The sequence below is a fragment of the Podarcis bocagei genome (genome assembly GCF_964188305.1).
Source record: "Podarcis bocagei genome assembly, chromosome: 2".
Lineage (NCBI taxonomy): Eukaryota > Metazoa > Chordata > Lepidosauria > Squamata > Lacertidae > Podarcis > Podarcis bocagei.
In genome coordinates, this window is record NC_138126.1 from 13,286,775 (window position 1) to 13,300,600 (window position 13,826).

The 13,826-nt window shown below is 47.1% G+C and overlaps 1 protein-coding gene across 3 annotated transcripts in view; it reads right to left on the minus strand.

Annotated features, from left to right (window-relative positions):
* Nucleotides 1–13,826, minus strand: part of LOC308580362 (uncharacterized protein) — a 148,788-nt gene that overhangs the window by 12,505 nt on the left and 122,457 nt on the right. For 2 of the 3 annotated variants that reach the window (XM_081181803.1, XM_081181805.1), the window contains exons 2-7: nucleotides 11,299–11,363; nucleotides 9,238–9,314; nucleotides 7,203–7,277; nucleotides 2,510–2,716; nucleotides 1,793–1,815; nucleotides 588–700 (exon numbers count right to left, since the gene is read on the minus strand). In XM_081181803.1, the coding sequence (XP_081037929.1) occupies nucleotides 588–700; nucleotides 1,793–1,815; nucleotides 2,510–2,716; nucleotides 7,203–7,277; nucleotides 9,238–9,258 (439 nt within the window). In that variant the 5' untranslated portion in view covers nucleotides 9,259–9,314; nucleotides 11,299–11,363. Of the gene's footprint in view, nucleotides 1–587; nucleotides 701–1,792; nucleotides 1,816–2,509; nucleotides 2,717–7,202; nucleotides 7,278–9,237; nucleotides 9,315–11,298; nucleotides 11,364–13,826 lie in introns of those variants that run through there. The other variant, XM_081181804.1, reaches the window with a different exon arrangement.

Below are 13,826 nucleotides of genomic sequence, written 5' to 3' on the forward strand. Positions count from 1 at the left end.
CATGGTGCAGTACAAGCGTAAGCAAAATGCACCTGCGCAAAAATATTTGAGGGCTACAACTACAAACGTCAAAAAGTATGATCTCATGAGCACAATCAGCAAAAATCTAAAAGTAGAGGCAGAATTACTTTGAGCCAAAAACGTGAATTTCAAGACAGAATTCCACCTGAAGATTTCATACTCTCCATGTGACCCTATTTTCCAGGGACACCCCTGATTTAGAGAAGCCATGCTGGTTTCTGAATGTCCCACTTTTCCTTAGGATGTCCCTATTTTCATTGGGAAAATGTTGGAGGGTATGGAGTTATCCAAACCCCGAGCTGTCTAAAGGCAATCCTGTATAGGAAGTTTTAAAAATGTTTAATGATTTATTATGTTTTTATATATGTTGGAAGCTGCCATGGGTGCTGGGGCAACATAATAATATGTGTGAGGTATAAATAGTGAAATTATCATTACGGAATGGGATGTCCCTATTTTCATCGAAGAAATGTTGGAGGGTAGGAGATTTCATAATCCTTTTCTTGAATTAATACCCTGTGTGAATATCAACTCTTTTAATTCAGACTCCAGCAGGCTGACCTCACCTTTAAATGCCAGTAGCACCTCTTGCAATACCATCCTCTTCTCTGAAAAATGCCTTATCCTCTGTTCCAGTTCCAGAAAACCGCTTTCAAACTCAGGAAATGCCCCATTCTTCCTGATGAAGAGACAGTAAGTGAATAATTGTTCCCACTTAGTATTGTTGCAAAAGTTCTCCTGATTTATTGTCATCTTGTAATTAGCAACTTCCTGGAGCTGAACCCCTAAACCCCTTAAACCCTCTTTTTCCTATACTGCTTTCCCATACAATTTTGTCTCCCTGTGGCTGTTTTGATGTCATTTATTTCCTGCTTCATTCTTCTTGAGTGATCCCAACCAGAGACCCCAAGCAAAATGTGATCCAGCACTTGGGGCATACTAATTGTTTTGACAGGCAGCAGTGCTTCCTGGACTGGCTGTAGAAATATTTTGCAGTGAACCACCTCCCTCCTCAAAATCTCGAAAGGATGGGACCTTTTGATAATGATAAAGGAATTTAGGGAAACGGACACCTCACCCCCTGTTCTAGTTCCACTTCTATCTACAACATTGTCCAAGACAGTTTCAAAGTACAGTGGTGCCTCGCAAGACGAAATTAATTCGTTCCGCAAGTTTTTTCTTCTTGCGAGTTTTTCGTCTTGCGAAGCACGGTTTCCCGTAGGAATGCGCGCCTTCCCCTCTGTCCCCGGACCTGTTTAAAGCAAGGGGTGGCGGGGAGAAGATTGCTTCTCCCCGTTGCCTGCCCTGCAATCTCCGGGGACAGAGGGGAAGGTGCGCGCCCCTTCCCCTCTGTCCCCGGACCTATTTTAAAGCAAGGGAAGGGGCAGCGGGGAGAATCACTTCTCCCCGTTGCCGCCCCTTGGTTCAAAAGGGGTCCGGGGAGAGAGGGAAAGGCACGCGTGCCTTCCCCTCTATCCCCGGAGATTGCGGGGCTGGCAACGGGGAGAAGCGATCTTCTCCCTGCCGCCCCTTGCTTCAAAAGAGGTCCGGGGACAGCGGGGAAGACGCGCTGCGCTTCCCCGCTATCCCCGGAGCTTGCGGGGCAAGCTTCGTTTTGCGAAGCAAGCCCATAGGGAAATGCGTCTTGCGAAGCGGCTAAGAAAACGAAAAACTCCTTCGTCTAGCGAGTTTTTCGTCTTCCAAGGCCTTCATCTTGCGGGGTACCACTATAGTTTAACACATTGAAATATAAATATTAGGCAAAACATACCTGCTTTCAGCCGTTCTGATGCTCTGCAGGAAAAAAGAGAAAGGGGAGAGAGAAGACATGAATCAGGCATCTGTATCATTGTGGTTAACCCCTTCCTGTAACTTTCCCCATAAAAATGAACATAGCTGTTTTTTTATTCTCTTATTTTGGTTTGCATCTATCTTCTAAAAACTTCAATAAAACAAAATATTTATTTTTAAAAAATTAATAGATACGTGGCTTCCAGTTTTAATTAAATACGCAACAAATAGTTCATCCTCTATTCCAGTTTTAATTAAATACACAGCAACAAATAGTTCATCCTCTATTATTTTTTCTATAGAGAGGGAGAGAGAAAAGGGAGGGGGATGTCACCACTGAGCCAATTAATCCAATATGGCTGCAACCCTATGCTCACTTACTTGGGTGTAAGCCCCACTGAATTCAATGGTGCTTACATCTGAGAAGACACATAAAGAATTGCACTGTTTAAAACTTTTGACTTGTCCTTGGCACAGTATGGCATAGTGGTTAGGGTGCCTGGGAGACAAAGGCTCAATCCCCAATTGGCCATGAAGCTTGTTGGGTGACCTAAAGCCAGTTGCCATCTCTCAGCCTAAACCACGTCAGAGGGTTGTTGGGAGGCTAAAATGAGGGGAGAACCACGTGCGCCACCTTGACTTCGAGGAAAGGCAGAATACAAATGTAATGATGATAAATAAGACAGGGATTCCCCACCTTCACAAGTGGGTGCTGGTTGCTTTCTCTGTTTTCGTGAAATGTTGCTTGCTCAGAACCTTCCAAAACACTCTCATCTCTCCTCCTAACAATGTCATTGTCCAGCTTTTGCAGCCTCCTCAACACGAGTTTTTCTTGGTCTTCGACAAACCTTCGCAGCTCTTCCCACTCCCGGATTATGTTCTTCCTCTCAGCTTCTGTCTCCCTCTGCAATTCATAGGGGAAAGATCATTGTCGCGTCACACTCTCCCAATTTGGGGCTATCAGTGTCCTCACTAATACCACCTAAAGCACCTAAATATCCTCTCAAAAACCCCACAATACTGCTCGGTTTGTGCTTCACTGGCTTGGCCTCCACTACATTGAACACACTCCCTTAAATGTGACCCTGCTCCAATGGTTGCCAAGACTTGGACACTCTCTTCCAACAAAGAAGTCCCTGTGACAAAGCACAACCTTAGCTGCTATAGGTTCCTCTCTTTTCCCCAAAAATTTGTGAGATGGGGAGAAGAAATGCCATGCCATTTTGTGTTCCTGCCCTTTCCCCCCTGTTCTTTTAGATGTGTTGGCCATTTTGTGTCATGCAGCAGCCATTTTGTGAAAGGCACCTCCAGCACTTTCTCAAAACCCCAAATGCGCCCACTGGCCCAGAAAAGTTGGCAACTCCTGTTCCACAGATTAGTCAAGCAAGCAAACCACCGAAAGCTTAGCCCAGCCTTATTGAGGGGAGGGGGTGATATTTTAACTTTATGAATTTTTTTTCCAGGATCAAAAGAAAGGAAACCTCTCCCCCTTTTGTTCTTCAATGAGGACTTCTGCAAAACCGAGGAGAGTGCTAAAATTCATTGAACCTCTTGAAGTTCCTGTGTCTGCAGGTGGTTTGACTAGATGATCCTTGGGATTCCTTCCAACTCTAAATTTCTGGGATTCTAAATTACATGAGGCTGGCAATGGCCAATTGGGGTTTCAAAAATCCAAAATGGCGACCATGAGCCTGACAGAGGTCCAAAAAGTCGTCGTCGTCCCCCCCCCCCGAAATCTGCTGCCACAAAGGGTGGAAATTGCCCCCTCCTATGTGATGTTTCTTTGACCATACTCACACCATACTCTGAAAGCACTGTGATACCACTTTAAACCGTCATGGCTTCCCACAAAGAATTATAGGAGCCAAAGTCTTTTGAAGGTGCTGAGAGTTGTTCTCACTGGGGTACAATTCTCAGAGTGGTTTAACAATCAATCCCCTTTCACAGGAAACTCTAAGAATTGTAGCTCCGTGAGGCGAAAAGTTGCTGTGCACATCACAGAGGGGTTGGGGATGTCTTCAGCTGATGCCCCTTGCCTGATTTCAGACTTCCCTGCCCTAAAATCCAGTTCACTGAAGCTGCCATCTGCACATGCTCAATGGCTGCCTGAACTGTGCACACCTCAGCTTAACCGCAGCTGGACGGAGGCTGGTTTGAGGGAAAGCTCACCATACAAGAGTATTTCTCACAGTAGCTACCAGATACAGTGGTGCCTCGCAAGACGAAATTAATTCGTTCCACAAGTTTTTTCTTCTTGCGAGTTTTTCGTCTTGCGATGCACGGTTTCCCATAGGAATGCATTGAAAATCAATTAATGCGTTCCTAGGGAAACCGCCTTCAGACCAGGTCCGGGGACAGTCTGTCCCCCGACCTCTTCTGAAGGCTGGGGGGGGGGACAAGGGCTTTTCTTCCCACACCCAGCATTTTAAAAAACCCTGGGACAGCGGAGGACTTCTCCGCTGTCCGGGGCGATTTAAAAGCCCCTGGGAAGGCAGGCAGGGGGGACAAAGACTTTCGCCCCCTGCCCGCCTTCAGAAGGTGTTCCCGCCCCCTGCCCCACTTCGGAACAGCTTTCCGAAGTGGGGCGGCTGGGGCAGGTGTCCCTGCCCCCCCCCCCCGCCCCACTTCGGAACAGCTTTCCGAAGTGGGGCGGCTGGGGCAGGTGTCCCCGCCCCCCCGCCCCACTTCGGAACAGCTTTCCGAAGTGGGGCGGCTGGGGCAGGTGTCCCCGCCCCCCTCCCCACTTCGGAACAGCTTTCCGAAGTGGGGCGGCTGGGGCAGGTGTCCCCGCCCCCCCTCCCCACTTCGGAACAGCTTTCCGAAGTGGGGCGGCTGGGGCAGGTGTCCCCGCCCCCCCTCCCCGCTTCGGATCAGCTTTCCGAAGTGGGGCGGCTGGGGCAGGTGTCCCCGCCCCCCCTCCCCACTTCGGAACAGCTTTCCGAAGTGGGGCGGCTGGGGCAGGTGTCCCCGCCCCCCCTTCGGAACAGCGTTTTAAAATGCTGGGGGTCGGGAGCGAAGCGCTGCCGACCCCCAGCATTTTAAAACCCTCCCGGGACACGGGGAGATTTTAAAATGCTGGGGGTCGGCAGCGCTTCGCTCCCGACCCCCAGCATTTTAAAACCTTCCCGGGACAGGGGGAGATTTTAAAATGCTGGGGGTCGGCAGCTAACGCTTCGCTCCCGACCCCCAGCATTTTAAAATCTCCCCGGGACAGAGACTTCTCTGCTGTCCCTTGGAGATTTTAAAATGCTGGGGGTCGGCAGCGAACGCTTCGCTCCCGCCCGCCAGCATTTTAAGATCGCCCGGGGCAGGCGGGGGGGGGGGGGAAGGCAGGCGGGAGGAGCAAAGACTTTTGCCCCCCGCCGGCCTTCAGAAGAGGTCCTCTTCTGAAGGCCGGCTGTGGGCGAAAGTCTTTGCTACCGACCGCCAGCATTTCCCTATGGGCTTTCGTCTTGCGATGCAAGCCCATAGGGAAATTCGTCTTGCGAAGCGCCTCCAAAACAGAAAACCCTTTCGTCTTGCGGGTTTTCCGTCTTGCGAGGCATTCGTCTTGCGGGGTACCACTGTACCTACAGATGGTGGCCAATGTCACATGTACTTAGCTTCAAACACCTGCAGCGGGAGTGTGCCTGAGTGAGCGGCACAGTCAGTTGGCTCAGTTTTGCTGCGTGTGGCCAATCTCTGAGTGGTGAGAGGTTTAAGGGGTACCACCGCATACCTCGGATCGGTTTCCTTGGAATGAAGGTCATTGGAAACTGTGGTGTCTTTGGCTACGTACACCCCACACTTTTAAAGCACATTCTCCATGCCCTTCCCCAAACAAACAACCCTAGAAACAGTAGCTTGTTAAGGCTGCTGGGAAAGGCAGCTCCGTGTGGGGCAAACTACAGTTCCCAGGATTCTTTGGGAGCAGACGTGTGCTTTAAATGTATGGTGTGTATGCAGCCTTTGTGTTATATGGTTTTATTTACACACAGAGATGGAACATATGATGGAAGGGCTTGTGACGTTAGCACCACAAAAGATGACCGCCCCCCACCCTGAATTATGTTTCCTGGCTCATCCCCTATTGTTCTCCTACCCCATGGCCTCTAGCCAGGTGTGGTGCAGGAGGGAAGGCCTGCGCACTCCTCCTGAAAAGCATCCTTAGCTAGCCGTTTCTATGGCAACACACCTGTACCGGGCCAACTCTTTAATCCCCTTTAACAAAAAATGCTGTTCAAGGCTTCCCTAAGGCCATTAACTTAACAAAGAGACTGGTTTAACACAAAGAGACTGGTTTGACCACTTCAGTGATTGTGAAGAGGGGCTCCACATACCAGTGTTAAGCCTTCCAGGCCTCTCCATCCTCCATTATGGCTCAAGGGCACATTCCAGCCACACAAAATTTGTAGAGGAAGGGGCAAAACAGAGCCCTAAAGGGATGTAGACACAGGCCTGATAGAGAGACCTGGGAGACAGCATTACTCCCCACCCATAGGACTGAGGTTTCCCTATGCCTGTACTCTATTCTGAACTTAAAAATGGAAAGCGAAATGCCAGTGGACAACTAAAGAGGTTTAAAGATGCTCTCAAGGCAAAAAAAAAAAAAAAGTAAGATAAACACCAACAACTGGGCAACTGGGAAACACTGGTCTGCGAGCGCTCCAATTGGAGAACAGCCTTTACCAAAGGTATCATGGGCTCTGAAGAGGCTCAAACTCAGGACGCAAGGGAGAAACGTGCTAAGAGGAAGGCATGTTTGGCAAACCCTCGCCGTGATTAACTCCTGCCTGGAAACCTATGTCCCCACTGTGGAAGGATGTGTGGATCCAGAATTGGCCTCCACATTCACTTTTAAGACCATGCTCATGGAAGACAATCTTACTCGGCTACGAGTGATCAGAAAGAAAAAGAAGACTTCAGGATCCCATCTCACAGATATAAAACCCCAGGCTTGGAGAGGACAAAAAAATATCATCCATAAAACACACACAATCCCTTAATTTGAGAGTGGGAAAACCCTAACACCTTCTGCAAGTGCCAAAATACAACTCCCACCAAGCCTGGCAAACAGCCATGTATCATGGGAGCTGTATTCTGGCAAGCTGTTAAAACTGTTTTGCTTGCTCAACATCAACCTGGCACCCTCTGTTTTTCCGCCACATGCTCCAAATGCCCTGGAATGACGCCATGCCAGGACAGTGTCAATTCTGAGGGGCGCTGAACTAGGCCAGAGCAGTGGCACAAAAGTATATGGCAGTTAAGAAGTCACCATGGAAGTAATAATCTGCCTCCCCTTTGCCCAATTTTCAGCACTTTTCAGCTCACTCCCTCCAAACTGGATTCAGGCAAAGGGATTAGCAAATTTCTGGGCATCATTTTTAAAATTTTCATCCTCATATGCTTACCAGCAAATCCTCACTTTTTCTTCGACGTTGTGCTTTGATTTCTTCTCTCTTGTCATTCACGCTGTCCTGCAGCACCTAAAGGTCCAGGGGCAGAGGGGGGGGGGGAGGCAATGATCATTTTAATTAAGGAACATTCCCACATATATCCCAATAGAAGTATAGGGTTTTTTCAAAAATTAAGTTTTGTTTATTTATTTACCGATTTGCAAGCTACACTTTCAAATGCAAAATATAAAAACAAAATCAACAAATATATCCACAAAAGTCATCATCATTAAAGCATCAACATAACTGATTGGATTACAAAGAAAATTGATCTTGCAAAGGGCAGCCTAAATAGGAAAGTCTTCCAAGAGATATCTGAAAGAAGGGAATAATGGTTTTCATATGAAATAACACAGATAATCCAAACTAGGGCACACATAAAGGTCTTGAACCTTCACAGTTTCCTTAAAATCTGTGGGTTTTTTTTAATTCCAAGGACCACAAACAATATATTGGGAAGCTTGGCAGGGAGAGGTCCATGTAAACAGAAGCAAGCTCTCAAACCAGCTCATTGAGCAGGTCTCAAATTCTACTAGGAAGCTGAAAATACCTTTGGATATTTGCAATGAATTCTAGAAGAATCGCCTTAGCAAATGAGAGAATATTTAGCTTCTTCTTCTTTAAAAAGTCAGTATTCCACTGACCACCAGGTACTGTGCTGTGGGGGTAAAGGGCTATTCCTCTGTGTCCCACTAGTGGGTTTCCTGAGATCATCTATTTTTCTTCTTCTCTGGGAATCACTCGTAGCAGAGTAAGATTGTCTTCCATGAACACAGTCTTAACAGTGAGACCGTAAGTGACTGTGGAGGCCAGTTCTGGATCCACACATCCTTCCACAGTGGGGACATAGGTTTCCAGATGGGAATTGATCACGGTGAGGGTTTGCCAAACATGCCTTCTTCTTAGCATGTTTCTCCCTTTCATCCTGAGTTCAAGTGTCTTCAAAGCCCATGACACCTTTCGTAAAGGCTGTTCTCCAATTGGAGCTCTCGCAGGCCAGTGTTTCCCATAACAAAAACTACCACAGAGATATCTAAATTTTCGAAAGTAGGGGGTCCATGAGGAGGCCCACAGTCCTTAGCTATTTGGGAACCACTCTTGTATGGCTCTTAAATGTGTTTGTGGGAGGGCGGTAATTGGTTTGCTTTTGTTTTATTAGGATTTTGTGTTCTAATTTTTTATTTTTATGTGGACTTTCATGTGATCTTTGGATAAAGAGCGGCATACAAATTTAATTAATAATAATAATACTAATACTAATAGGTAACTTCTCCTACAAATCAAAAGGAGGTGCATCCTTTCCTTGAGAGGCAGAAAAACCATGTGCCAGCTGCGCTTTCCTCAGTCCTTACTTCTTGAACGGACAAAAACAAGTGTTTTAACCTTCGCCTCTGAGACATGCAAGGGTTGCATCAGCAGGAGCAGCTGGCTGAGCCTTCCCGCCTCCCTGGTCATTTGTTGACAGGCAGAATAAAACTGGAATTCTCAGGCCGCAACCACACATTTAAAGTGCATGATTCCCCCCAAAGGATCCTGGGAACTTTAGCTTGTTAAGAGGGTGCTGGGAATCGTAGCTCTGTTAGGGGTAAACTGCACTCCCCAGGATTCTTTTTTTGATTTATTTGTTACATTTATATCCCATCTTTTATACATTTATTATAACCCATACATTTGTATAGCCATGCTGGCTAGGAATGATGGGAGTTGTAGTCCAACAGCATTGTGGGACCCAAGGCTGAGAAACGCCGGGTTAGAATGTTGGACTAGGACCCGAGAGACCAGAATTCAAATCCCCGCACAGATCACTGGGTGATCTTGAGCCCGTCACCGCCTCTCAGCCAAAACATACCTCACAGGGTCATCGTGGGGATTAAATAGCGGGTGACAGGGGAAGAACTGTGTATGCAGTTGCTTGGGGAGAAAGTGAGATATAATAAATAGGTAGATAAATAAATAAATTGGTTGCCTGCTCATTTTAATGCTCTCTTACCCAAGTTGCATCACCTTCCATCTTGCTACAAAAGTCAACAGGATCTCTGGGGAGAAATATGGACCAGATGCCTCCGCCTGTCCGGAAGAAAGAAGAACAGAGAAGGAATTACAAAACAAAGCTTGGGGAGTGCCAAATAATAAAGCAATTAGGGAAAATGCCTACCCTACAGGCAGATCCCTGGGACATTTGCATGAAAATTGTGTAGTTTGCCACGGAAGTAATGTCTGTACCCCTTTATATTGTTATTGATTAAACTTATTACAGTAGGTTTTTTTTTGGGGGGGGGGGTTACCGAAGTAACTCAAAGCAACTTAAAACTATAAATAACACATATCTTAAAAAAACAGCAAAACGACATCTGAAACCTAAATGCTTCCATACTAGGGCTCGGGAGTGCCAGCTTGGCCCCGCAACTGTGGGTGCCTGGGGCCATGGGTGCCATGCAGTGTGCATGGCCCTGGCACTGAAATTTGTGGTTGCCTGGCCCCTTCATGGGGAATTATGTGGGTGCTTTGGCACACAGGGCCCCAGGGAGTTGGCACCTACGGTAGGACTACCCAACGTGGTGCCTTCCATGTGTTGTCAAACAACAACTCTCACCAGCCCTAGCCATAAGCCTTACATGCAGAAAGAAAGAAAAAAAGAACCCTAATTTCAATTCTTGTCAATTCTGTTTCTCCACTGACTCTGCTGAAAGACTTAACAAGTTTTGGCTCCTCCCCACCAATCCCTCCATTCCGGCTGGCCATTGCAACAACTTCATAACTAAGACCTAGTACCTGAGCTTGTGTTTTTTCCTCTTCCCTCCCAGTCCTGGTTTTCCTTTTGTGTTGTGTCTGTTGGATTTGTAAGCCTGGTGACAAGAGCTGACTTAATTTCTATTTGCAAGCTGCTGGAGAAGCTTTTTTAAAATTATTTTATTATTTTATGCTTACGAGTAGGATAATTTGTTCACACGCTTCAAATAAATAAATGAAATTTAAACCCAATAAATAAATAAATTAATAAGAGAAAGTGCTAGCTAACAATTTGATAATTAATTGTGTGATGCCTTGCAGTATGTACATATCAACATATGTACACACAAAGATAAGATGTATCTGCTGCCCAGTTTTGAGATTAATTTTACGGAGACCCTGGGCCTGAGAAGGCAGCTCCATATGCAATCTTAAGAACACTTACCTGTGAGTAAGCCCAAATGAACATAGTGAGACTGGCCTCTGAGTAAGCATGCATAGGTTTCTGCAGTGAATCCTAAAGGCTGAGTGACATGAAGCAACTTTTACAATGGATAGTACAGTAATAGTTTAATATTTGAACAGCATCCTCAACAGGGGTGGGTGGGGGGAGTATTATTAGTCGGTTTCTCTCCAGGAAAGACAGAAGTCTTGTGCCATTTAGGTTTAAAATCAAAATTCAGTTATTGTGAAACATGTTCGCAGAACTTCCTTTTTCCTTGAAGGAGAAACCAAATCTTAACAGCAGGATTACTAAATGTTCTTATTGCTTTTGGGGTGTTTCGTAAACCGCAGAGTCTTTTCATTTCGGATTAAGCCTCTTAAAATTAGACTGCCTCTCTTGTTCCAGCAGGCTTTCGGGGAAACTGACTTATTTTAAGGAAAGGGCTGGTGCTGTGATGTTTTTATTGCAATGATCGGTATGTCTTAATAGATCAGATAAAGATAGAAAGAAAGATATTCTGTTAGTGCTTAACTGCTTTCAAATGCTTGTTTCCCTTCCCCCCCCCCCCCAAAATCTTTTTAGCTCTTTCTATTTTAGCTGTAAGCCACCTTAGATTTGCCAGGGGAAAAGACATTATTATTATTATTATTGTTGTTGTTGATGATGATGATGATGATAAGCTGCAAGAAGGATTGGGCACATACCAGAAAGTACGTCCTATTGAACTCGGTAGGATTTACTTCTGGGTAAAAATGCAAAAGACTGCATTGCAAGCTGAACTAAACAATAGGCTGCGGTGAGTGAGCACCATGGTCTGCCCGTTCAGCGTAACAAATCAGATCTTCAGATCTTTGCTTTTCTCCCCTCCACACTTACCCTTCCCAGACTTTTTCAACGCCTTTCTGCCGCAGCGGGGAAATTCACGACCCGGGTCCCTGTTGCTGATGGGGAGAAGATGCCGCCGCCGCCGCCGCCGCCGCAGCGCCTCGCTCCTCAATTGCCCGGGTGCCGGGAAGGGGGGCTGCCGGGCGGGTGGGCGCGGATGCCGGATGCCGCTTCAAAACAAAGTTCTGGGGAAAGCCGCGTTCATCTCAGCCGAAATCAGAGACGGAGAGAGGAGCAAGCAAGCGACCAGCTCCCTCGCCTGGCGAGGATTTTAGACAGCCCTCTGCTGGCCGCAGGGAAGGCTCAGCATGGTCCAAATTTCAAACTGAGAGGTTGCAGCCTCTCCGCCCAACCTAAATCGCAGGGTTGTTGTGGTTTGGGGAAGAGCTCTGTACCCCCACACCTTCAGCTCCTTGGAGGAAAGGTGCAATAATAAATGAGCCATAATAATGGATACAATCAAATAGGCAGATTGGCTAGATGAATTGTTGGGTAGCTGCAAAGAGGTAACGTTTCTGTTGTTGTTTAGTCGTTTAGTCTGGTCCGCCTGGACCAGAGCACGCCAGGCACTCCTGTCTTCCACTGCCTCCTGCAGTTTGGTCAAACTCATGCTAGTAGCTTCGAGAACACTGTCCAACCATCTCGTCCTCTCTCGTCCCCTTCTCCTTGTGCCCTCCATCTTTCCCAACATCAGGGTCTTTTCCAGGGAGTCTTCTCTTCTCATGAGGTGGCCAAAGTATTGGAGCCTCAGCTTCAGGATCTGTCCTTCCAGTGAGCACTCAGGGTGATTTCCTTAAGAATGGATAGGTTTGATCTTCTTGCAAGAATATTCTCTGGCAACTCCATAAACCGTTGGAGGAGGAGGAGGTGAAACATCCATGAACTCTTGGATCAGGCCAAAGAGCCCGTCTAGTCCAACACCCTGACATAAGGATAGAAGCTTTCAGAATTCACAGGAATCTTTGCGGGAAGGGGAGCCATGACTGTCTTAAGTGACATGATATTGCTTTCAATTTATAGTGCAGGACCCAGGACAGGGATGGCTAAGAATATGTTGTTGTCAGTGGCGTAGCGTGGGGGGTGCAGGGGGGCCGGCCGCACCGGGCGCAACATCTGGGGGTTAGGGTTAGGGGGCGCAAATCCATGGGTTAGGGGGTGCAAATCCATGGGTTAGGGGGCGCAAATCCACGGGTTAGGGGGCACAAATTACTTGCCTTGCCCCGGTGCTGACAACCCACGCTACGCCACTGGTTGTTGTCCAGGGATGATGGCAGCTGGAGTTCAACAGTATTTGGAGGACAAAATGTTGGCTGCAGACTTCCGGTCGGTGCCAGCGCTTAATGGCGGTCCTACCTCCGAGCTCCGGAGAAGGACTGCTTCGCAAGTTCGGGTCTTACCCGCTACGGCAAGCGGGGGACCCCTAAAATCCCAGGCGCTGAAGCCTGAGAACAAGGAGACTCGGTGGGCACCTTTGCGCCCCCCGGTACCGTGAAAGAGCCTTTTTAAAGGCTACGGATCGACATCGGGAGTGAGCGCGGTGCTGAGAGTCGCTACCCAGCCTGCGAAGTGAAGCCGCGTCGCCATAAGCGGAGAGCGCCGATTCCTTCCTGAAAAGAAATTCGGACTGATTCCCCGTGAGTAAGAACTGAAAAATAACTGGGACTTTTCTTAATTTTAAAAATTGGGCTAAAAACGGGGGAGATTTAAACAAAGGAAGTCTGCCTCCCCCCGACCGCATGAAAGTGAAAGCAACGGAGCTCTAAACCTGCATCCGTTTAAATTCATCCTTTGATCAGCTAAACCGGACATTTAAACCTTTGATCTCCCCTCTAGCAAGCAGGGCAGAGGGGAGGCGAATTTGACCATTAACTGCATGACTTATTTGAAGGAAAAAACCTCTGCTATCTCATCTACTTGAAAGTCTGAAACGGTCTGCCTTCTTAGTACATTGAGCTGACTTTTCCCTGTGAAGTGACACCTTGATACAAAGTTTCCACAGTGCCTGACTTTTGTACATTTTAAGAAGAAACAGTATAAACAGTATACTGGGCAACTGTGGCAATTGGAAGCTATAAGACTTTAGTAACATTGATTTTGACTGGGTTAATCTCCTTTCTTTCTACATCTTGGATGGTCTCCTTTGTTCATGTATTTTGAAATTTCCTTCTATGGCCATTTTGATTTGCTCCCTCTAGAGGATAAAGTGAAGTCCAGCACGGCCTAAGACAGTGGAATTTTCCAAGGGAGAATAAATCCCGTGGGAATTGACCTTGACATGAGTGGGCCACAAGAAGAGATAACTACAAGAGCCAAGACCAAGCAACAACAACAGCAACAGCTGCAGCTGCAACAAGCAAAGAGAAGAGGTTCGATCTTAGGCGTAACAGCCGGACTAGCTGGAACAACAGGACAGGACAAAGGAGCAGCCGTTTCTATGGAAGCTGTGACAGAAGCTTTGCTTAAGATAAACCAGACTCTGGAGTCTTTGACAAAACAGACTTCAGAGAACACACAAAAAT